Below are 25361 nucleotides of genomic sequence, written 5' to 3'. Positions count from 1 at the left end.
CCATGTTGCAGAAGCCATCCTAGCTCTCTGCTTGCTAGCAGAGTAAATGCAGGCTGCTCAGGTTGGCTATTGGGCACAGCTAGCCTGAAAAATGGCATTTTAAAAATTAGTAGTCACCATAACATGACAAATGAGATGCCAATTAAAAAAAAGAAAATAAAACCAAAAAACCAAAAGCTCTGAGTAAGTTATACAGAACTGAAGGCCTGTAACCCTGTTATTTGGCAGTAGTCATGTCAGTAGAAATAGTGATGAAAAACTTAATTAGCGGTCACCTGGGTAAATGTGGTCTTTTAAGAAAGCATCAACATGTAAAGACCAGTGCAGCCTCACAAACAAATAGGAGATTTTAGAGGAGACAAAAAAAGCATCTGATAATGCAGATGATAATGTCAGCTGTGTTTCCTAAGAGGCTGTTGGAAAGGCAGTCTGAGAGGCTTTTAAAAATGTGTTCTTTAAAAAAAGAAAGGAAGCAAAAAACCCGAACCAAAACAACCCTAGTGAATACTGCCAGTCTGTACAAGATTTAAAGGAATGGCTGAAACGTAGGAAATGGAGAACAGGAGTGAAATGACCACATCTTAGAAGGGATGGAGATCGCTGGCAGATTTCCCTGGGGATCTTTGCTGAAGTACAGGCTGCTCACATCGACAGCTTAGGGAAGGGGATGAGCAGTGAGGTGGCAGTTTGTTGACAATACCAAGTTATTCAGGGTGGCAGGGGCAACAGAAGGCTGAAGAATCGCTATCTGATTGTGAGAATGCAAGAGTGACTAACTATGGAGTAAAAAAGTATATTCAGTTCTTTGTAGGTAAATATAAAGGACGGTGTGTGAGGAAGAAAAAAGCAATCTCAGCTCCACATGCAAACTGACTGTTATCACCCAACTGTGGCATTTTGGTGCCAGGATATGTAGTTCCATGAAAATGTCAGCTGAAAACTCAGTAGTGTTTAAGGAAAAAGACAACTCGAATGGAATCAATTAATAGAAAAGGGACAGGCAACAAACCAAAAAAGGTCTTAATGCCACTTAAAGAAACTGTGGCTGTCCTTAACTTTTCCTTTAGGCATCCTGATCTGGCTGATTTTTCCTCTAAGGCATTGCTGTACAGAAGAGATGTCCAGAGTGGCTGGAGGAAAGGCTTAAGCCATTTAACAGTGTCACCACATCAAGGACATCAGACAAGAAACTAATAAGAAAAGATACTGACCAAAAGTGATAATTTTAATTTTCTTGTGTTATGCCCTTCTGAATTTCATATACTAGGTATTTATTCTTGATTTTTGATAGTGAAGGAAGGTGGGAGAAATAGACTTGGATTTTGTCTCATCTTGACGTGCTGTCAGTCTGCCATCCTTTTTCTAATAATTTTTGAATCTGTTGCTCAGTTGCAAAGAATGTGATAATATTAGAAAACTCAGACATGTACAATTGTATATGTTATGTGAAAATAAGTAGCCCATGCTATCCACATGTAGATATAAGACCATATAAGCAATGTGTTTTAGATACCTCAACTGTTAAAAAAGCATACATCAGAGCTCGCATCTTTTTTGAGTGGTAATTATCCAAGGAAAAAAGCCAGAGGAAACTGGCTTTTCTCGATTCGCTTGTCCACAGAGTGACTTGTTCGCTGTATTTTTTGCCCTTGGTTTACAGAAGGTTTGCTTTTCTCTGTCAGTTTGTCGTTATTTACACTATATTTTATTTACAGCTGCAGGAATCCAATACTGACAGGCAACTCATTGAGACCTCTCCAGTTCTTCAAAAGCTTACAGAGTTTGAGGAGGCAATTGGAGTCATCTTTACTCATGTCCGGCTTCTAGCACGTGCGTTCACGCTGAGGACAGTAGGCTTTAACCATCTGACTCTGTGAGTACGCAGCAAGAGCTGTGTAGCTCTGTTGGTCCCTTTTAGTGTTCCAGATTGCTTTGTTTGTAAACAAACTCTAGACATTATATCTGTTCTCCAGAAGTGAATGGAGCAGTGACGTTCACAAGGCCACCTGGCTCAGTGTCCTGTCTCTGACAGGAGTCAGTTGGGGATACCTTGGTTAGAGAGCCATCCTGGTGTTTACTCTGAGCTTCCTGCATCACTGATGTTTGCACGTGACTACTGGACAGTAGCAGAACACACTTGGAGGTGCATTTGGGCACAGGAAAGAAGTAAAATCATGTTCTTTGATCCAACTGCAGCCCTTGTGCTCTGTGGTGTGTAGAGCTGCCAGGCCCCATTTATGGCAAACGCTAGAGCCGTACCAGTGATTACCCGGTCGAGGATCTCACATGGGTTTAAACCCTGATCCTTTTATTTCTTGTGAATGGACCGTCCTTCTTCTTTATTGAAGTCATTGCATTCATTAGTTCGCTTTCTTAAAAGAAGCTGCAGATAAAGACTTTATCCCATTACAAACTTGATGTCAACAGCTCTTCTCCTTCAATTAGTCCCAGACTGTGATCTAATAATTGTGTTTATATGTAGCTACTCTGATTTGCTTTCTCCCTAAAAGTTGGTGTTACAACAGTAATGAACTGTGTTTTCATCTCACCTGGTTAATACTGGAAAATTGTCTTAAATGCATTTGGAAATGAGCGAGGCTCGCTTTCAGATTGCTCCTTATTTTAATTTGTGTGTGCATGCTGGTTTTGTTTTTTCCTCCCTGAGTGCTTATTGATTTTGCTGCATTGATGTCTCATTTTTCAGAGGCCACAACCAGAGGATGGAATTCCTGGGTGACTCCATAATGCAGTTGGTAGCCACAGAGTATTTATTCATACATTTCCCCGATCATCACGAAGGGCACTTAACGGTGAGACTGCCATCAATCATGCTGTCTGGGAGAGCCAGAGTGGGATGGAGACTGAAATTATGGGAGCAGCTAGTGAATTATTCTGGATTTGATTAATAAAAGAAGCCTCAGCAACCACTGCTCTTAATAAGACTTTGTTAATTTTAAGTCATGAGCACTGCAATGAATAGGAAATGGTGATTTATGAGCCCAGTGCAATAATTTTTGTTCTGTTTGTGAAATGGATCAATAATTTTAAGTGATGTCAGTGATGAAATTGGGAGATAAGACTAGTTCCTGTTTAAAGATGGGTGTCTTAAACCATTTATTTAAATAGGCACATCACATGACTTTTTTTTATTCATGACTTTTAGTCTTGAACCTGCAACTAGGCAGGGTTTTGTTTCCTGATAAGAAAGTTTTACAATCTATTTTACCCTTGTTTTCCTGTTGTCTTCAGTTGGGAGCTCCTGTGGTAGCTTTTGAATTTAATTTTACTATTGCTATAGTCGTCTGTTGTTGATTGCTGTAGCCTTTCAGCCTCTCTCATCTGGACTATGAACAACCCAGTCTGGGGATCTTTCAGCAATTTACAGTACTTTAAACATGGATTGGTAGTATGTGTAGTTTTCTCCCTGATTGATTCATTTAGTCCTGCAGCTAGACAGCTGTGGCTTTATTTGTGAGGAAGAAATTTTCTTAGGCTTTCTAAATTTTTCTTAATTTTCGAGTCTTGACTAGAATACAAAAGCAATACGTGTATCGGGAATATGAGTCAAGTCTTCTGGTTAAAATTAGGAAGCAGTAGGTTTCTTAGCTACTCAGAGTGGTTTTCTCAAATCAATAACAGAATAGCAGTGCTGAGTCTCTAGCAGGCAACGTGTTTTCAGCAATATGCTTCTTGGGTCTTTGGGGCTAAAGCTGTTTAGGAGAAAAAAGTACATACTCTGAAAGTAATTTAAATTTTCTTCAACACTTTATAAGTTTCATTTACATTCATATGGATTCTTCTGCACCATTCAGGAGACAGAATACGTAAAGCCTGAACTTTTGAAGTAAAAGTTAAAAGGGGAAGAGCCTTGTCATATTAATTCTTCAGAGAAACAAAACCATAAGGCAGAAATCCAAGACTGGTGGTTTTTTTTGCTTCGTAGGTGACTTTTAAGAATGTACTCATCAGTGTTGTTATAGTAAGATAAATCTTTCGAGAACTATTTGGCAGGAAGGATATGAAGTGTTGCTATTAATGGGTGTAAATACTCAGAACAATGATCAAGAGCGTCTCCGTGTTACTTAATTTAATGATTGTAGTCAGTTGGCAAGTAGAACAAGCTGCACAGTCCAAGTTTGCAGGGGAAACAACAAAGTTAGACTGGAATGGATGCTGAAAACACATTAAGATATGGAGAAGGAGGCAATGCCTAGAGTAAAATTTCAACACTAGGGATGAGCGTGCAGTGAAAAAGATAATTGTCTTAGAATGTCTTTTAATCTGAGGACAAATGAAATGCAGTGTGTGAGAAAGGAGACTGATGATGTAGGATCTAAAGAGAAACAGCAAATACTGAGCTCTGTCTCCTGTTATCTGGGAATGTAACAATGTATACAGTAACAATGGAACATCAGCTGCTGTGAAGATTCTGCTTAACTGGCGTTGCAGTGGTTTCCCAGTGTGTAGTGATTGCTTGTGGAGAGGTGTCTGTCAATTAACTATATTTAAGAAAAAGAAAGGCGAACATGATCTTGTCTATGTGTCTGGAGGCAGCCAAGTGATCAGCCAAAAAAGAGGATGAAATTTTGTTGGCTGTTGGAAGATACAGCTTATGCTACAGTCATGGGTAGTAGTAGGCTGTATGAAGATGGAAGAATAAAAAAAAAATGCTTTGTAATTAGAGGTAAGCTCCAGTTGAGCATCCGTCACACGTCATAGCATCTGCAGTGATGCAGGCTGTGTGTTGCCAGAGTTGCTAGCTCTCAAAAAGTTACTGGAAGGGCACAGGTACCACATCTTCCTCATATCTTTAAGGGGCATTGAGTTTCTTGCTAGATTACACTTGTAGAGGAGGCAAATTCTAATATGAAGCAAGTTGATAACCAGAGTGCTAGAAGAATAACTGGGGTTTTTTTTTATCTCAAATTCACTAGGTAGCGTGTATATTGCTCTTTGTTTTATGATACTGTTAATCATGACTACGGGTCCCATCAAAATAAATACTCTACAAACACAGCAAAAGAGATCCTTCTTCTCCCGTTACAAGAAACAGATTTCTGTTACATGATACTGCATTTCTGTCATGTAGGTTGCGTATCGTACTTAGGATTTTGTTGGGGAAAGTATTGTTTATTTATCTTAAGTACATAAAAGGGAAGAATTTTGGAAAGGAACAAGTGGAAGATGAGTTTAAGCAGAGGTTAGGGAGGCAGGTAATAATCCTATCTGCAGCCTGCCTAGTTTATGAAGATCAAGTTGTGAGTATCTGCTTCATACATCATTGCCAAACAAATTATGAACGTACTGTTCTTTATTTATCTGTTGTCAGAGATGAAATATCAAGTGCAGCAAATAAATCTTGATTTTCATAAGCTCAGTTGACATGCTGGAGCCAGGTAGCGTATAACTTGGATCTAATAAGCTGAGCAAATGTGACATGAAAGACAGAGAGAGAAAAAATGTGCATGCAGCTTCTCAACTCTAGATTATATATAAACAGTGGAAAAGAGAGACATTCTTTCTCTCCTTCCCCTATCTCCCATAATATCCTGAACTTCTTAAATTAATACTGTTTCATTTAAAGCCAAAAAGCAAACAGAAAATACAGCTCACCTTAACCAGGGGTTCAGAAAATTGTATGAAACCCTAAATATCAAAAATACTCCTTTTAACTGTATGGGATTGTATCTTTGGCAGAGCTTTGTGCTTATTTAAGCAGTCTGCCTCAAGCCAGGGTTAAGTACTTGAGGGAACTCTGCTGGAGAACCAAATGTTCTGGACTGTGTCATACACTGAAAGTGTTAGAGCCAGATCTTTGTCAGGGGTGCATCAGGGCAGCTGTACAGACTTCAGCAGAGCAAACAGTCCGTACAGGCTATCCAGCTATGCATTTTCTTCTCTGGCCAAATGAACGGAGCAGCTTCCTCGTCTGCTTGTTCTGAAACATTAGACTGTCTTGCATTTGTTTTAATCACTGCCGATTTATTTCTTATTTGGTGAACGGTGGGGACTGCTCTATAGACTCTGGAATATTGTATGTTTATACTTTATGTGGAAAAATGTATATAACTATGTATTAGTTAAACTAGAAAAATGCAGATTAGCTGGAGAAATACAGGACTGATGAACAGATGGTATATGATTGCAAAGAAGCTCACAAACAAGCATTTAAATGCAAGACATCTACAGAAGTAATGTGTCCATAGAATAAATAAAATTTGGTGAGAAGAATTGAAACAGAAGGAAAAATCATCAGTAGAAATAATGAGTGTGTGTGTTTATGTAAATCATTTCAGTTTTGCTGAAACAAAATGTCAGTAAATAAGAGAAGTGAGAGGCTACAAGGATAAAAGTAACTTTTTTTTTTCCCCCCAATTCTCTCTACCTTTTAGATAGCTTCACATTGCTAATTGTTACCATTAAGTGGAACTTCTTTCTATTGCAGCTGTTAAGAAGTTCTTTGGTGAACAACAGGACACAGGCCAAAGTGGCAGAAGAGCTGGGTATGCAAGAATTTGCCATCACTAATGACAAGACAAAAAGACCTGTAGCTCTTCGAACGAAGACTTTGGCTGATCTCTTGGAATGTGAGTTAATTTGGTAATAACAGCTTAGTACTTACACAACTTCTTTTTCCTCAGGGCTTGTTTAAAAAAGCTATTAGAAATCCCCCAATTCACTATTAAAAATGTATGTTCAGGTTTTCAAATTAATTATGCCTATACCTCTGAAAGTCAGATTTTTGAACGCTAGCCTAGAATTTTGAAGTCTGTATGAAAGCACAAAGGAGGTGTAATTGCAGATGGCTTAGAGCTGTAGGCTTAGAAATTGAGGGGTTGTGATGACTGGGTCAAAAGCACATCTAGAAGTCAAAGCTTCTAATCCAAGTTGAGCTATTTAACAGCAGTTTCAATGTTTCATTAATACGTTCTTGTCACTGTTGGAAGACAAAGTAGTTCCTTCAGCAGATGAATATTTCTGTGGATCATTTGACTGCATCAAAATGGTCATTCCACAAGAGGGAAGGCTACATGGAAATTATTTTTAGTCATTTATGGAAGTTTGTGCTACCTTCTTTCCAAAGAAAATGGAAACAGTGATAAATATTCTCCAGAGAAAGTTAATCCATACCTTGTATATTTTGATATATTTTGGGAGACATTCAGACCCCTTGGCTTTTGCCAAATCCTCAAAGTAAATGGAAATAGCACACAAACAAGAGTGATTTATACCTGAAACTTTTTTATGGTACCCAGTAGTGATTTATTTGTAAGTATCCATGGTCTCCTGGTTAAAATGTGGGATTAGGAGCTGAGTGTTTTTTCTAGCTCTTTAAATGACTGTGTGGATTTGGGTAAGTCACTTAATCTCTTGGTCAACTTTATTTTTTTCTTGTGTATGCAGGATATTAACACCCTCATCACATCACGGCTGTGAAACGTAATTGAATATGGCTTTAGAGTACTCAGAGATACTTGTTTCTAAAGGTGCAAGCCATTAACTTTCTTCTTGGATGAGTAACTGCCTTTTTTCTCTTTTTTTTTTTCGCCTCAGCCTTTATTGCTGCCCTGTACATTGATAAAGATTTGGAATATGTTCACACTTTCATGAATGTATGTTTTTTTCCACGTCTAAAGGTAAGATCAATCAGGTTCCTTCTTTTCTGCCACTATGTTTTAACACATTATTGCGTTTGAAACTTTTACCGCAGTCTCTCAATTGTAAAAGCGTATTTGTGAACTTCTTACAGGAGTTTATTTTAAATCAAGATTGGAATGATCCTAAATCTCAGCTTCAACAGTGCTGCTTGACTCTCAGGACGGAAGGAAAAGAGCCAGACATTCCTCTTTACAAGTAAGAACTGGGATCTTATGGCTGATTATCAGCCTCTCTTGCATATGGAAGATGTGATCATTCACCCTATGTTTTTCCATAGTTTGATTTTATTGTAGTTATCCAAGCCCTCCAGTATCTCTTTGTTTGAAATGGAAAATGTTGAACCAATGTTTTCCAAGCTTTAGGTGTTTTAAGCTATTACAAGGAAGAATTAGTAAGTGTTTTACCTTGTACAGTTGCAAGCTGGATGGAATGGATCTCCCTTCTCTATTTCAGTTGTAAAATACCTGCTTCAAAGAGGCAATAATAAAATTAAGATTGTATATTGCATCCATATCTAATGCAATTAATCTAGGAATGGGTTCAATGTTAGCCTCCAAGAGAAGAGATAAAGGCTATGAAAGTTCAAGGCTTGTGTTGTTTGGGTTATTATATCAAAAAGGCATAAAGAATGGAAGTGCAAGGGCATTTGTCACATTTACTGAAGTAAAGTTTTCAATGAAATGTACTGGTTCAGTTATAGTGACAAACAGCGCACTTCAGAAATGTGATCACTTTCACACTGCAACTGATGCTCTGCAAATGTGACTCCTCAGTGTCTCTGTATGAGGGTTCACAGCTTTGTCTTGAGCGAGGGAGATGAATACAAAAGAAACAATTCCTGATTCTTGAAAACCCACTGAGCATCAAGTACCAAATGTTTGTTTTGTTCTGCTGTGATGATAAATTGATTTTTATAGTATAGCTTAGAGCTAGTAATGTGCTGTTATCTTCCTATTATCTTGTTAAATTCCTTTTCTTGGGGTTATCTGTTTCACTGCAGTAAGTACTATTGCTTTTAAATTTGGGGTGGGTTTTATTTGCTCTTGTCACAGCACATGGAGACAGAGTACTATAGTTAGATACTTTAAAAATTGATGTGAAATTGGTGCTTCTTCCCAAAAGAAACGAGGTAGTGGACAGAACTCGAGCTGACAGTGGGGAGAGATTTGGGACAGCAGGAAGAAAGAGCGAAAGAAGCAATTCATTGCATGTCTAGGGAATTATTTTTTTTCCCCTTTAGATGGTTGTTGATGCATGTCCTAGACTTCAGCTAAAATGGAAAGTTGGTTTTGTAAGAAACTGTAACTTTTCAAAGCTGATGGAAAATTTCTTTGTACTGTGATAATTCACAGAAGAGAGCTACCACATCCAATATAAAGCCCTTCTAAAACCTTGCTAACTGCACAACTCTCAGGGACTAAAATTTTAGTGCACACAGTAATCATATTGGTGTGATTATTTGCAGTTGCACAGCTATGCACAATTTATATGACCTTATTGGAAGTGTTTTCACAGTGTTGAAACAGTTTGAGTTACAGTTTGCATTTTTGCTTATGGGTTACATTTTAATTTTCATATGGTCCTCCCAAATGAACTTGGAGTAAATATAACCAATATAAAAAACGTGCATCTTATTTAAAATTCTCCTTTTTATTGTGAACCATACTGGTAATCTCTGGGTTACTGTTATTTGGACAGGCATCTTTCAACCCTTGCTCTCCATGTTTTGCACTAATTCCACTATATGTATTGACCAGACTGCAAGCTTGATGATACCTGGTTTTTAACACTTCCTGCTTGAGTAAATCATACCTTTCTTATTTCAGGACTTTGCAGACAGTGGGACCATCTCATGCCAGGACATACACAGTAGCTGTTTACTTCAAAGGGGAAAGAATAGGATGCGGTAAAGGCCCAAGGTATAGTGAAACATTCATCACATGGTGTTAAAGTTTGAGTGTGGCAGTGGCCAAAATGACTAGCCTTGGAGGTAGACAAGTGTGTGGTTGACCTTAGAAAAGGAAAGCTATAAAGCCTTCTTCAGTAGAGCTATTCAGAGTTTCTGCCTCGGGAATACCTGAAGATTTCAATACCTCTATAGTTTTGGGTCTTAAGCTTCTTTGGTGAGGTTGCCTACAAGGCGGCTGGCAATGCGAGATGGTTTGTGGCTTGCAGACTAGAAACTGCAGAACAGCTTCCAGAGAACAGGGACTTCAATCTTGGGCTTTGCTGGTGGATTACTGTCCAAATTAAGATGGCATGCTAGGGGTGCAAGGCTCTGAGGTTTTTTTTTCTAATGTTATTACTTCTAGACATTTCAGAGATGGTTTCTAAAGTTACAAAGACTTCAACCATGAACTCCAAAGACCTTATATTATTTTCTGCTACCGAATCTGGTGGTGGTTATAAAAATATCATTGGCTTTATAGCATTCACACCTCTGTGGTTTTGTTCCTTGTTTTTTCTCTCAAGTAAAAGCAAATGTTTCGGTGAAGAATGGACTAGAATATTCTTTTAGTGTTATTGATTTAAGTTTAAAAATATTCTACTGGAACTGTAGTGCTATTGTTCACATATTTATGGAAAAGCTGATATATCATACACTCTGGGAATTACTAGCTACTGGTTATCCAAAGAGTTTTATTACAAAAGACTAGCTAATGTTCCACTTTGTCAGAAACTTTAGACTTGGATGTCATGTAACACATTTTTGTTTTGCTTTCACAGTATTCAGCAAGCAGAAATGGGAGCTGCAATGGATGCACTTGAAAAATGTAAGATATTTGGGCAACAAAGAAAATAATTTATAGTTTACATCCTTGGTCTTTGGTGAGGTGAGGTGCAGGTTTTGTGAGGGATAAGATTTGAACGTAACGTATATGCTGAATGCTGTCAGCTTCTCAGCAGCAGATTTTCCTTTTCGTACTTCTAAGATAATTTTGCGGAGGGGAAGTTACTATGATACCAACGGTTATTTTTTTAAAGGAAGTTGATCAGTGACAGAGGTTGGAACTTACAGGGAACCCAGTGCAGTGAAGTCCCATTGAGATTTTCCATGCTTAACTCTGGAGTGGGATAAGACTGCTTACTCTCTGACAGTGTGATTGCCTCATCCTCTAATTTGGGGGAGGAAAATTACTTTTTTCAGTTGTCAATTAAGAAAATAAAATTTGATCTCAGATTATACAGTAGACTAGGTGAAAATGTAGCAGGCAGATCCCCAACCAATGTAAGTCAATGTTTATCTGTTAAGAACAGCTTACCTCAGCTGAGGATCCAGTGATCTGTGTGTGCATGTCTCAGAATTATGCGCAGGACAGCCAGCATGGGAGCGGTCCTTCACTGCAATAGAGCCTCAGATATGAAAGGAATGCATGTATGCAAGCTTCTGATGTGAAAGAACTTTGGACAGTTGAGTTAAAGTGCCAGTTGTGGACGTATTGTAAGCAAATAGATTACATGCATTTTGTGAAGCAGAAGCTCTCTATTCAGAAGATGATGAGGTGGTACGTTATTTTTATTTGATTCAACGGAAGGGCATGCAGTTTCTCAGATGCTAAAGGATTTTAATCTGTTATCTCTGCATCTGGAAATCCCAGGCCTTAAAAATTTCAGAAGACAATGAGCAAGGAGTCCCTATAATTGAGAGGTTTTTTTTATATCCATCTGCTACGCGTATACTTCTCACCACCAGTAAATTTGACAAGTAGTAAAACGTAACTTCCCTTCCCCATTGAGTATCTGCAAAATGTTACTGGGATTTTTTTTGAGTGTTTTTTCTTGTGACAGTATCACCACTCAGAGAGCTGTGAGCTTCATCTCTTACCAGTCTAAGGACTTCACAACTCTTTCCTGACATACATATTTGTTTAAATATCATAGACCTCTAGAGGTCTCTACTCCAACCACTCCTCAAAACAGAGCCAACTTTGAAGTTCGGTTTCTCAGTGCCTTGGCAGTCAAGTTTTGACTGTCTTTAGGGATGGAGGCTCTACAGCCCCTACGGGCATCTGTTCGATTACGTATACATTTGCAGAGTGGACTTTTTGATTGTTTTGGTTTTTTTTGTTAATGCATAAGTAGTTAACCTAAAGGAAAATTGCATTTCATGTACCTCTTCAAATATATATGACAGCCATGATGAGTTTATTACATAAATTTAATTCTCAACATCTTAAATGGATTATAAACAAACAGGTTGCTACCACACTGAGTTCTTCAGAGTTCTTAAAGAATCATATTATAGGCACAGTGCTGAAAATCAGATTTGGATTTTATGGTGCACATGAGCAACAACAGATCCCAGAACTCCATTAAACAAAGCACTAGTGTTTTTAAAAACAGCAGCAATTTAAAAACAATTTGCTTCTGTTTAGATTGCTTTCTGGTTTAAATAAATATACCATACTATGTCAGAGTTGTAAATAACTGATCAATAAACCTTTTATTCTCATAGTATATAATAAAAGGCACAAATTTCACCGGCCAATAAGACAAAGCAGTATAGAAAGTCATTCTGCTCTACCACAGTCTCCTGCAGATTATATGGCTTCTGCACAGTGTTCTCTAGCTGAACAAATCTATGCTGCCTGGGACCCAGATAGAGGAGGAAGACACTTGGTGTCAAGGGACTCCTCCCTGAGGAGCCTCTGCTGAAATTTTCTCTTGGTAGCCAACTAGAGAGAGAGCAGTCCTTTTCTGAGACATCTCCCAGATTTGTTTAATGTCTTTAAAGGTCAGTGTAACAACCTTTTGCATTCGTCTCAGGCACAGATAGGTACCCAGTGTTGATCCCAGGGCTCTGTGTGATCCCAGCAGGATTTATCACCAACCAGAGTCTACCACCTCTTTGTTTTCTGACCAGCTGGAGAGTGCAGGTCTCTGCAGCACAGAGACACAGATGAATGTCAGCACCCTGGTCATGCAGAAAATGTCATATTCTGTCAGCTGTGCACCAAATTGAGAGCAATTCTGATCAATTGTATAAGCTGGTTTTACATCCTCAGTTCTATCTAGTGTACATATGTAACAGCCAATGGACAAATGTCTGAAATCAGAAGCATCCATCGTCCCTGTGGCTATTTCTCCATCACCTCAGCCTTGTCTAGTCTGTTTTAGCCAGTCTTCACTCATCCATGCTCTTAAGACTATACTAAAGCTGTATTCTGGTACTTAGCCAAGCATTAACTTTTTCAGGAACAAATTTTATGCATTCCATTTTGCTACACTTACTTTCCCATTAGGAACCCTGCCATAATGTGGGGCATCTAGTGGATTCTGCATAGTCTAAAATAATAATAATAATAATGGAAATATCTGTACAATGCTTGGAACCAGTGACTAATACTTTTTGGAGTGAGAACAAGACAAAAAGCCCTGACAACATTGACCGTAGTCTCACATTCATTTTTCAGTATCGACCACCTGTTGCTAAGGGAACAGAATGTAAAATCCAGGTAATACCTGGCCATGTTGCTATATCAGGATTTTATATTTTATTTTTGTGAGTGTATTAGATTTGGCAGTGCTTTGTAGCAGGAGAAACAGATGTGGAAATCATAAAGAAACCGAAGTTTTATGACACGGAGCCGTGGTTTACTATGGATTATTAGAAATAAAGGAGTAAAAATGGTAATAGCATTATTCCCTCCTGCTCCTAATCTCATCAAAGTTTTTTTTTTTTCTTTTTTAAATATAAGAGCCAAGGCTTTCCGTGTTACCAGTTTGTTTATTAATGTGAAATATTTCTCCTTGTGTCAGATAACTTTCCCCAGATGGCCCATCAGAAACGGTTCATTGAACGGAAGTACAGACAAGAGTTGAAAGAAATGAGGTGGGAAAGAGAGCACCAAGAGAGAGAGCCAGATGAGACTGAAGAAGCAAGGAAATAAAAGGAGGGCAGAGAAGCGGTGGCATATTTACTTACTTAATAACTCTGACTGTGGCCTATGGAGACCTAACCTAGTTTCTTGCAGATGATGAATGAAGAGTGCCTGTTGATATCAAATAGAAAATCATAATCTCTTCTTTAAAAAGTGTCTGTATATATAGTATTTCGTTTGGTTTTAAGTGTGAAGTTTGTTTGGCTTTTTAATAAGATTTGTTTTTAAATTCTTTTAATTTTTATGAAAAGTTGTGGGATTATTTTTATTATTTTTACTGTCTTGTATGAAGTAATAAAGTATGAATTTCAAAAGCCTGTAGGAGGAAAAGCTGTTTAACAGTTGTCTTCTGTATCCAAATGCTGTTTTGTCAGTGACCAGCAAAGTTACTGCATGAACTTCACTGTGGAGGAGGAAAGTATTATGAGAAACTAATTCAGCAGAGCACTTAAGCATGTACCTACCTTAAGTTTTGCAGTAAAATGTTCCTCTTGATTCTGCTAAACCAGAGCCATAAACTTCAGGTCCTTTTACAGAAGCTAGTACAGTAATTTAAGCAAGGAGGTATTCAGTTTTATTTTAAACAGTGGATTCCACATCTAGAATGTGACACAAGTGTGTGTGGAAGGTCGGGGGGGGAGATTTGTCTTTAAATCAGTATTATAAATCTAAAAAAACAAAAGGTAATTATGAAGCAAAAGAATTGCAACTTTTTTTTTCATAGAGAATGTACTGAGTTTACATTTACAGGTTTAGTTTCATTCTCAACTTCTTTGTCTATCAAACTGATGTCTAATTTAATGTATTTCTTTGTCCAGAAGATACCAGTGTTACCACAATACTCAAGTGGTGTGTTAGAAATTCCACACAGGTGCTATTCCAGATAGGTTCATTGGAAACTGCTTGTATTGGAAGGAGGGCAGAATTTGTCCCCCAAGGTGTAGTTCAAAGGTGGCATACAGTTTTAAGTCTCCCAGTTTCCTTCATTTTTGGTGTCTATGGCTTTTATTAGATAGATGTTTCTTCTATAAAAGCTCTGAATGGTACCAGAAGTGGAACATCCACTGTGCCTGCATTTTCTTCCTGCTTCAGATCCTTTTTGATGAGTTACTTATGCATCTTTTCTGGTGTAAGTAACACAGAGGTACACGGTGAGATACCAAGCAGCTTCATGCGCGGGGGTGCACGTGTCTGGGCCAAGGAATTCCTACAGGCTCCTGAAAGAAAACCTTTTGCCCGTTGGCGACACTGCAGCGAGCAGCGAGTGCAGTGGTTGTGTGGAGCACCTTTCTGCAGGTGTCCATGGAAGCACTCTATTGCAGGTGCCAAAGTAGACACAGGTGTAACTGAAAAGTTCCGACCACCCAAATATCTTCCCAAAGCTTCACTTCTGAGCTTATTAATATGTGTATTTTCATAAGCACGCTTTTGTACACATGCAGTGTGAGATGCTTTTAAATGTGGTGGATTTTTTTTTGTTGGTTTTTTTTTTTTTTAAACTTGACCCCACAGACTACCTCACTTCTTCCAGCTTCTATGATTGCCTTTCTTAATGGATTGATGTTTTAAATCCATTTCAGGGGATGAGAGAGAAAAAAAAAAAGCCAAACACATTCTGTAATTTAGAGACTGATAATAAACTGTTGAAACACAGAGGGGGGGGGATAAAAACAACAAGCTAAAGGCAAAGAGCTGCTCTCTGGTGGATGCTGCTGTTCTTTGATTTCTGAGAAGTGATTGTAACCCTTTATGGCTTCAGTCTGTAAATAAAAAGCTGAAATGCCTCTGAACAGCAGCAGGCTTGAAAAGCAAGAAACAGCAACTCCCCTGCCCTCAAGTCTTTTGTATTTCAATTTCTTTTGTAGAACTGCCCGTCTGCTTCTAGCAGTACGTTGAAGTGGTGCATTGGTAGAGGGTTAAGGGTAATTGTGTACACAATTATTTTATTTTTTCCATAGTCACTGCAACCTGGTTGATGTGTTTAAAAGTAGAAAGTGCAGTGACTTCATTTTCAGGTGTATGGTTGCTTTGCAAATGTGTCTCATCGTATGTGATACCAGCAGTGTACCCCAGGGGAACTGTTAGCTCATAGTTTAATGTTACTTTCATTCTTTTTATACATCATTTCATTTTTCAGCTCTAAGAAGACAGTGAGCTTATTCATAAACATTTGCACAAAAATAGATTGAATTTATCAGATATGCTGTTCGGGGGGAGGAACCCAGAACTGTTCTCTTTTCTTCTTTGACCCAGAAATTGCTTGAAAACAAACTTTTAAAACGATTTCTGCATTCCATTACTGCAGTTAACGAATTTTAGATCTTTCTCAATAAAATGTAGATGATAACCATTTTTTCATGAGTGGGCTATTTCCCCTTTTTTTCACTGTATAAGCGTGGGCTAGGAAGATTGTCTGAAGAAATTTTGTTTTCCTTGTCTCAAGGACAGGAAACAACAGGTAAAGAAATTCATATTTCCTTTATCTATGTCAGAAAGATGGTATCTTTTTATGTAAAAAGACAGCAGCTGTGAATGTTTCTGATAATTTAAGGAGATGCATAGAATGTATAATGTGAGCCCAGTCCTTTATAACACGCACAGAGGAGTGAAAGTTGTTTCTTTAAGTTGCCTTAAAGTTGGGAAAAATGATTACTGAGTTCATGTTAATCGGTGGAACAGCTGTAATCTACAACTGGACAACTTTGGCTGCTCTTTTTGAAATGTGAAGGTGTCTATGACTTATTGATAAAATAAGGTCCTTTTTTGGTTGCTCCAGAGCCTGATATGTTCTGATCCAGAGGTTCTCATGCAAGATCTGTTGACGCGATTCGGGTGCGAGTAATGAATGAAGAACAAGGCTGAGATCTGTGTGGATCCAGCAGATCTTGTGAAAGCTTTTTTTTCTTCTTTTTTTTTTTTCTTTAATGTGTATATGTACGGAGCATTGAATAGAATTGTAGCTCATTTGGATAGGAGTTTTAATTGAATTTACATAAAATTCATCATTGTTGTTTGCAGAGCATAAGTTTGCTTTGTAAGATTTCAGTTTCTGTAAGATTATTTTACAGCGATACTGAGAGAACCTTGGTCTCTAAGACTGTTGTAAACATTGTTGCTAATAAAATTTTCCAGAAAAGACTTCAGGCATAGTTGTTACTTGCTAAAACAATTTGGAAAGATCAAAAGGCAAATCCCGATCATCTGTCTCCCTACTTCAAAGACTCTGATTATACAGGCTACATATTTAAATTAAGTAAGCGATTCACTTGTAAAAAGTTTCTGTTTGGTGGAAGTTTGTGAAGCCCTGTATGTGCTTAGGGAGTTGATCGTCTGCATTGTACTACTGTGCATTGTCTTTGGTGGGGATGGTGTCGCCACAGAAATTTCTGTGACCCATACATCCCACCCTCCTCCTCCCCCCTTCCCTCCACGGGTAATATGTTTGCCATTGAGCATTTGAAACAGTTTTACATAAACGGGGGAATAATAACCAGAAAGCGGTTCCTGGTTTGTTCCTTGAAGGGTCATGAAAACTTGCTGTTGAAGAGTGCTCTGCTGTCTTCTGTTGCCTGCAAGCCAAAATGTTTAGCTCTTGGAATGACTGACAACTTACTGTGAACAGGCTCTGAAAAGAAATGTGACATGTCCCATCGTTGGTTGCTGGTAATTATTCTTGGCCAGTAAGCCATGGTGTGTGGGGACAGACATTCTAGATTCTGCTGTATGTTCTTTCATTCATACTTCAACAAATATGGTGAATAACCAGGAAAGAAGCAGCGAAATAAACAGGTGGCTGTATAATGAACTTCTGTTTACTTATTACACTAAGAAAAAAAAAAAAGATTGCCATAACAATACGGTAGGTGGAGCAGGGAATCAGATCTCTCATCCTTCATGGACACATCTCAATGCCATTTGTTATTGCAGAGCTGCTCATTTACACCATCTACCACTGAAAAATAGATTTAACTTCTTGTATTTTGAAGATACCATTTCTCTTTGTATGAAAATGCGTAGAAGGAGAGATGATTAAAAGGAATTGCAGATCTGGAGGTGTACTGGTCACTTCAAATTATAGACAAGGTAGAGAGTTTTATGGTAGTGAGAATAACCTTTTTTAAATATTTCATAACTCCTTCCCTCATATTCTGGTGTATTTTGTGCTCCCAGTTTGAGTTGCAGGTGGTGTTTTTCTTAGTAAATTGTTGATGTTTATGGACACACTATGTCTATCTGGCAATGAAATGTTTCTCTCTGGATTCCTCTTTCAAAGCATTTTTGTAACTGTAGAAGGAAATAAGGGCCAATGTCTGCACTGGTCTTGTTATGTTTTCTTTTTTTTCTTCTCTTCATGGTAGCCTACCTCATTGCTGCTGCAGTGAGGTGCTCAACTAGAGCAACTCTCGGAAGCTTGCAGAGGAGAAGACCACCGTAGGCTCTTGTGCCTGTGCTTTCTGCTGGTGGGCACACTCTCGACCTGGAAGGCCGTGAGCTGAGGGAGAGGAGCGGCGCTGACAGCGTGCACTGCCTGGTGCCAGCAGGCGGGAAGCAGAGAGTGCAGTCAGAGAGGCTGACCCCGCAGCTGCAGCAGAGTGCCTTGGCCAGAGCAGGTAGGCTGAGTCTGTGAACAAAAATGAAAGGCAGTATCTCCCCTGCTTTTAAATCATAGAGTCATAGAATGGTCCAGGCTGGAAGGGACCGCCGAAGGTCATCTAGTCTGACCCCCCCGCAGTCAGCAGGGACACCCCCAACTAGACCAGGTTGCTCAGGGCCTCGTCGAGCCTCTCCTTGAATAACTCCAGGGAAGGGGCCTCAACCACCTCCCTGGGCAACCTGTTCCAGGGTTCCACCACCCTCACAGTAAAGAACTTTCTCCTAATCTCCAATCTAAATCTGCTCCCCTCCAGCTTAAAGCCATTGCTCCTCGTCCTGTCACTGCAGGCCTTTGTAAACAGGCTCTCCCCAGCCTTACTGTATGACGGCTTCCTGTGGGCCCCCTCAGGTACTGGAAGGCTGCTATAAGGTCTCCCCGGAGCCTTCTCTTCTCCAGGCTGAACAACCCCAGCTCCCTCAGCCTGTCCTCGTAGAAGAAGTGCTCCAACCCCTTGATCATCCTCGTGGCCCTCTTCTGGACCCGCTCCATCAGGTCCATGTCTTTCCTATATTGAGGGCTCCAGACCTGCACACAATACTCCAGGTGAGGTCTTACCAGAGCAGAGTAAAGCGGAAGAATCACCTCTCTGGAGGTGCTAGCAATGCATCTTTTGATGCAGCCCAGGATGTGGTTGGCCTTCTGGGCTGCAAGTGCACACTGCCTGCTCATGTCCAGCTTCTCGTCCACCAGCACCCCCAAGTCCCTTTCCTCAGGGATGCTTTCTAATACCTCACCCCCTAGTCTGTACTGATGGTGAGGATTGTTCCGGCCCAGGTGCAGAACCCTGCACTTGCTCTTGTTGAACCTCATGAGGTTCACCTGGGCCCACCTCTCCAGCCTGTCCAGGTCCTTCTGGATGACATCCCATCCCTCTGGTGTATTGGCAGTACCACACAGCTTGGTATCGTCTGCAAACTTGCTGACAGTGCATTTAATCCCTCTGTCTATATCATTGATAAAAATGTTAAACAGTATCGGTCCCAGCACGGACCCTTGAGGGACACCACTTGTCACTGCTCTCCATCTGGACTTGGAGCCATTGAGTACTATGGTTACTATGAGTACTACTATATTACAAAGTCAGAAGGACTGCTCAAAGACAAAGAAAAGACTGTCTTCGCTGACTCTCCTGGATTTTTTTGTTTGCATGCCTGTTTTTTCAGGTATCCTCAAATGTCCCAGATTCTTTCTGGGGTCCTAAGGTGAGATAGGGTATGTGCTCCAGCCACTCTGATTTCCCCATCCATCAGGGAGCAGGTTTATCTCATAGCCTTCACCTGCTTGCTACAGGTAACAAAGAAGTCTGTGATAGGGCAATGACACCTTATCCAGTGGACGCCCCAGTCTGTGGATTAAATATCTTCTTTTCCTTGAAAGCCTGCTGCATGTCCCATGCCTGAGAGTGTCTTTGAGGGAGAAAAGGAGAACTTGGCCGCAAAGGCCGGGTACTGTCACTCTCATCCTTTTTTCCTGAGGAGTCTTGGGAAACAATGATTGAAAATGTCTGTAAAATTAGGGACTCAACTACAAGAAGCCAGGCCCAAAAAAGTGTGTTGCTTGTACACAAAGCTTTTTAGAAAAAGCAAATAAATAAATAAAAACTTCCACTTACAGCAGACATTTCAAAAGTAATCCATTAGCAAAGGACAGACTTAAGTTGACAAATCGTGAACTTTTACTGGTGGCAAAAGCAGCTCATACATCAGTGGTCCAGAAGTGATGCAGCAGTGATGGGTGAGTGTTTGTCACTGGAGGTAGCTTGTTACTTTATTTAAAGATGGGGATGGTGGTCATGGGAACCCATGGGACCCCACTGATGCAAGCTGAGCCAACATTTCTATAAAAAAATAAAATAAAATTACTTCCCTGCAGATTTCCCCCTGTCATTACTTCAGCCATTTACTGTGTCAGAACAGCTCTGACATGGTGACCAGTTCTTGCTGCCAACTAGAATTACAATTCAAATGTTGCAGCTCTGTTTCCGGAGGGATACTTGAACTGGCAAACAAAAAGCAACCATCTCCCAATCTAGCAGCACTTCAGTATGCTAATGTTTTTCAATATCCACTTATAAAGTCCTTTTTTTTTTTTTTTTTTTTTAAAGGGCTGCCAACCCTGCAACCTAACAATTTTAAAAAAAAAAAATCCAGTTAAAATTCTCTAAGATAAGAATTTTTAATGACCTCATTGCCTTATTGGACAAGTCATGCAAAATTGTTGCTCTTACCTTCTGTTTTCATGATGATAAACGTTGCCAATATACATGAGAATCTTTTATCTTTGTCATCACTAAGAAAAAATAAATATCATGCCATCCAAAAGGAAAAATAAGAAAAAACCTGTTTTAATCTTTGATGTCTAAAATTTGTAATTCAAACTATTTTCTTCTTGCTTCTTCCAAAAAATGAGCCATATATTTTAAATACGTTTTCCACCTGTCAGAATGTGTCAGGTTTTACAACCAATATCCTGCCTCGGTAGGTGTCTGTACACTAACAATCGATAGCAATCTATGTGTTATTTCTTACTGTCTTGTGAGTCAGGGCTTGACCAGCTATCCAAAATGGTGGAACACTGCCAACCTTATAAACCCTCAAAATTTTCAGAGAACTCAACTCCTTTACCCAGCAGCTGGTTTTCAAGACTTCACATTCCTTTTGCTCTCATTGCTTTCAGTGTGGTTTTTTTTTTTTTCATTTTTTAGAGTTTCAGTATTTCTTTTTTAATGTGGTCCATAGAACTAGTGTCTCCTATTTCAAAGTTCCCTGATCTTTACTTTTGGTTGGCAGATACAGCATCAATTCCTTGCCCGCTGTGGGAAAAGAAAATAAATGACCTTGAACTCTTTGCCCTTGCGAGTCATACTTCAACATTTATATCAGAAATCAACTGCCAACAGCAAGAACAAAAGCCTCACTGTGTACCCATGCAAATAAAATAATCTTTTCAATATAATTTTGGGGGGATTCTGCCAGGGGCATAATAATTCTGGGAGGATTTTAAGAGAGGTTGTGAAGTCTTAAGGCATATAGCGATGTACTTTTTGCAGCTTAAATTATAAATTTATGCAATTGGACTAAGGTTGGCATCTATTCAGCTGGCAGCTTATAAATGGACATGTAAGCAAGGAGAGAGAGGTAAGAAAAGGCAGAACTGTTACCTAAAACGCTAGAAAAAGGTGTATTTCAACACTGACTGCTGAGAAGCAGATAGAAAAATACGTTAACTGCTTTCAAATACATACTGAAAAATATGGGGTTTCATTGTAACATAAATACAATTCTGTGCCATGTGCTTGAGATAATGATGGCCTTAAATAAATTCATTTAGTTGAGTTTTATGTGGGGCCAGAGTGTAAATCTTAAAGATAAGATATAGCAAATCAATACTTTTTATTAGAAGTAGAAGTGAGGTGATAAAACTTTAATATCTTAAGATACAGAGGTGGTAAATAACTAGCAAAGCTGTAATAGGTATCTGGAGTTTAATTAGGAACATATTTGAATACGTGTGTTTGGGGTAAGTGCAGATATATATGTATATATTTATTTATTAAACACCTGAAGTTTTCACTCATTACAACATGATACTTTTTCACAAAGGAAAAAAAGTCTCCTCTGTGTTCATCGTTTGTTTAACAGGTATTTAAATATTGTTTATATTGTAGTAGTATCCAGAGATCTTCACTAGCACTGGGGCTTTTCATGCCAGCCACTGTATGAGCACAAAATGACAGGTAGTCCTTGGCCCAGAAAGAAATAAAAAGAAAGCAACCACTTACTCGAAGTCACCAAAGAGGTCAAGGGAAGAAACGAGAACAAAACCTGAGTCTGCCAGGTCCCAGCTGAGGTTCATCTTCTTTTCATACCATATAGCTACTTACTTAGAGCATTTAGTTTTATACAGAGTAGTTGTTTTACTTCTGCATTGATGTGGACGTTCTCAATTTCACGCACAGCAGACTAGGTGGTGGTTTTACGTAATCTCTTTCGTACTGAAATCTTACAAAAGTCATTTTAAAAAGTGAAAGAAAATTCAAGTGGCTGCTGCTGCCTGGTAGGAGTCTCTCCTCGCAGCCAGCACTCTCACATTTGCCTGCCTTTGCTGTCGATCTCCTGTGGTGGCAGCTTGGGCTCGTAGCTCCAAGGTCCCTGCGCTGACAGGGCGTGTGACGAGCATCACTCGGGTAGTGTCGTGCTGTGGCAGAGCTGGCGCTGGCTTCTCTGTGCACAAGCAGGATGAGGCAGTTGTCTCTTCTGGATTCATGGCCAGGCATTATGGCTGCTGCTCTTTTAACTTGGGTCCTATCCCCACCAAACCTGTTAGAGGTTAGTATGGCCCTAAGTACGTGTACTGTACTTCCAGCATAGTTACAAAAGAAAATAAGCAAGCAAACAGCTGTGTCCTTGTTTATGCAAAGTACTTGATTTCAAAATGCCTGAGCAATTTCCCTCTTTCCTTGAAACAAAATCATTTGAGAACCGTTTGCCTTCCAGTAATGGCCATAGGTAGGGTCGTGGGTTACTGATATTAAAAGAGAAGAGCATCCCCTCTTTTAAATCTTGTGCTGCCACGTGTAGTTGTTCTTGCAGGAGGATTAATGGCTGCCAGCCCCTGCGGCAGTAACGGGAGGTGGGGGCAAGACCTCTCACCACATGCTTTGGCATGGTCCCTGGGCTGGGAGCAGCGATGGCTGGTGCCGAGGTGGGCTAGTGGGAACCCATCCAGGGCATTTCCAGCTGGTAAGAAGGCAGGTGGAGGAACAAGCATGGGTTTTAGCCCAGCCTTGACTGGCAGAGATTAACTGGGGTTAATCTCTGACCAAAATAGCATTTCCTGCAAGGCAGTGAGGAGGAAAACTTAGGGGTCCAGAGGTCAGTCCGCATGCAGAAGATCTCATTTTGACCAGCTGTTGCTTCCATACTGTTTGATAATGGCTTATCTCACAGCTTCCCATTTTGGGGGGAGATTTTTTCCTGGTCCCCTCACATGTGCATGCATTGTACAGACATCTGTATGCATGGACTTAAACAGACAAGAGCATGTGTGTGTATAAAGAATTTTGGGACTGTGCAAGTGCGGGAGTGAAGGAGGCCCAGAGAGACAGCTGCATGACTCCTTCGCCTCCTAGGCAGATCTGTCATTTCTAGCTATAGGATTGGTTTGTTTATTCTGTTTAATGATACTGACCTTTGTGTTGAATAGGTTGGCCTGTTGCAAAGCTAGGATTTGTGGCCTTTTGGGACTTTAGCTGTTTGTAAGACTGAGGATATTTTTTACTATATTGGGTCCAAAGAGAATGACTTCTGATGACCCAGCTGCCCTTATAACTCATTTGCCCTTTACCTTTTGACAGACAAAGTGACTTCAGATTTAGTCATATGTTAGAGACTGTTTAACCTTGAAGAACATCCTGGTAATAGATGATGTCTTATGGCAAAAAGAAATTGAAAGTGGTTTTGAAAATACCTATTTTTATTATGTATTGCATGTACTTTCTTGGGGGAAACTAATCCTGAATTTGTGCTGTGAGTTTCAGAAAGGACTTACCTTGAAAAGTAGAAAAAAAAAAACAAACTTCAGATAGATTGGAGGGTGTATTGCCTCAAACTGTGGTGTCCTCCACAATGGATCTTACGCCAACGTTACTTTACTTGTCTCTGAAAGAGCAACCAGTTTCTCTCTTACATTGTAAGAAATTTTCCCCACGTCTTAGCAGATTTTTGAGACCCCCAATCTGATTTCAGAGTCTTTTTTCACTAAGCAGATGTCTCAGGATTGACATAGAAGAGTTCACACCTGGGGTGTTTTTTGGCACATCAACAAATATTTGGTTTCTAGTCCCTAGACTTGTAGCGGCCCTGATCCTGCAATGCTTGTGCCTAAGATTGATGTTAAGCACGTGACTGGCCACCTGTGTTGAGCTGAGCATATCAGCTGGGATTGCGGACTCCTGTTACTATGACTTGGGTGCCATCAGTGAAAACAACTTTGCAAGCTCTGCTTGTACACACAGCCCTCCACCATCTGCAGTGGGAGCGTAACACCGGCCACAACCCGATGTCCTGGTTTCAAGTAAAACAAAACCAATTTTATGTTCAGTAATTTTACTTTTTAGAAGAGTTTCTTCTAACTTTCTGAAATTCTGTTAATGAAATTAACAGCATATTGTGGAGACAGTGCTAGTGCTCAGAGTGATAAGACCAAGGAATGGCATGCAGAGAAGATCTTCCAATTACTTATTGCTATAACAGCCAAGGTCAACTAACTTTGTTATTCGCCCCACTGGAGGGTCAGAAGTGGAAAAGCATAGAGGGGTTGCACCTGCAGGGAGGATCAGATGGGATGGGTGACTCATAACTCACAATTTGGTCATTTGGGTATTCCATCCTATCTGCCTCATCCTCAGTATAAAAGCTGAGGGACCGAAGGGTCAGCCCTCTTTCTTCAATGGCTGGTGTCTGAGGAGGACCCTGTCTGTTTGTTTGCCTTTGATCCCAATCTGTGCATTCCTGAATCCAAATTTGGAATCCCATCTGTCGCTGAGTCCAGTCTGGGACTTTCCCAGTGCCTGCCGGTGATGTGATCGTGATCCTGGAAGCTTGATATGGTTTTGTATATGTTGTATATATTTCAGTATTTTCTTTTACCTATTTTATTGTTTTCATCGAGGTAGTTTAGTTTTCTTCTAAACTCATAAGTCTCTCTCTGTCCTTCCCCTTCTTGGAGAGACAGGTGGGGGAGAGCATCCATTGTTTGTCTCAGTGGCCAATCTGGCCCAAACTATGACATCCAGAGACCCAGGGGCTGCCCAAGTTGCCCTGCAGTTCCATCAACAGCCCTGTAAATATACAAGCCAAAATTCTGTCCTCTTTGCCTCCTCTCAGCTCTATTAGTTCTGCTGGGCGGAAAGCAGGGAGGGGGTAAAAAGAAGATTTTAGTACTTTTTATGGTAAGTTAAGCAGCACTCTTTCTGACTTCACACAGGAAAGGGATCTGCTGAGTAAGAAAGTGCTAATTTCACATCGTTGTTTTTCGCAGTAGAGCTACACTGTAAGTACCAAGCCCGTGAGGAACAAGAGCATAGTCAAATTAATGAAAAATAGGTTATGATGATAAATTATTCAACTGGATAAAACTACTTTGGATTCAGAATACACTGAAAC

The 25361-nt window shown here is 39.8% G+C and overlaps 1 protein-coding gene across 2 annotated transcripts in view; it reads left to right on the top strand.

Annotated features, from left to right (window-relative positions):
• DROSHA (drosha, ribonuclease type III) overlaps positions 1 to 16679 on the top strand; it is a 70894-nt gene extending 54215 nt beyond the window's left edge. The window contains exons 25-32 of one of the 2 annotated variants that reach the window (XM_014940914.1): positions 1716 to 1873; positions 2705 to 2810; positions 6446 to 6587; positions 7555 to 7637; positions 7751 to 7854; positions 9486 to 9578; positions 10387 to 10433; positions 13420 to 16679. In XM_014940914.1, the coding sequence (XP_014796400.1) occupies positions 1716 to 1873; positions 2705 to 2810; positions 6446 to 6587; positions 7555 to 7637; positions 7751 to 7854; positions 9486 to 9578; positions 10387 to 10433; positions 13420 to 13550 (864 nt within the window). In that variant the 3' untranslated portion in view covers positions 13551 to 16679. The remainder of the gene's footprint in view (positions 1 to 1715; positions 1874 to 2704; positions 2811 to 6445; positions 6588 to 7554; positions 7638 to 7750; positions 7855 to 9485; positions 9579 to 10386; positions 10434 to 13419) is intronic. The other variant, XM_014940913.1, reaches the window with a different exon arrangement.
• The last annotated feature ends 8682 nt before the right edge of the window (positions 16680 to 25361 follow it).

The sequence above is a fragment of the Calidris pugnax genome, unplaced genomic scaffold (genome assembly GCF_001431845.1).
Source record: "Calidris pugnax isolate Ruff unplaced genomic scaffold, ASM143184v1 scaffold8, whole genome shotgun sequence".
In the NCBI taxonomy this organism is placed as follows: domain Eukaryota; kingdom Metazoa; phylum Chordata; class Aves; order Charadriiformes; family Scolopacidae; genus Calidris; species Calidris pugnax.
Note: the sequence above shows the minus strand (reverse complement) of the source record. Positions and strands in the feature narration are given on the sequence as shown.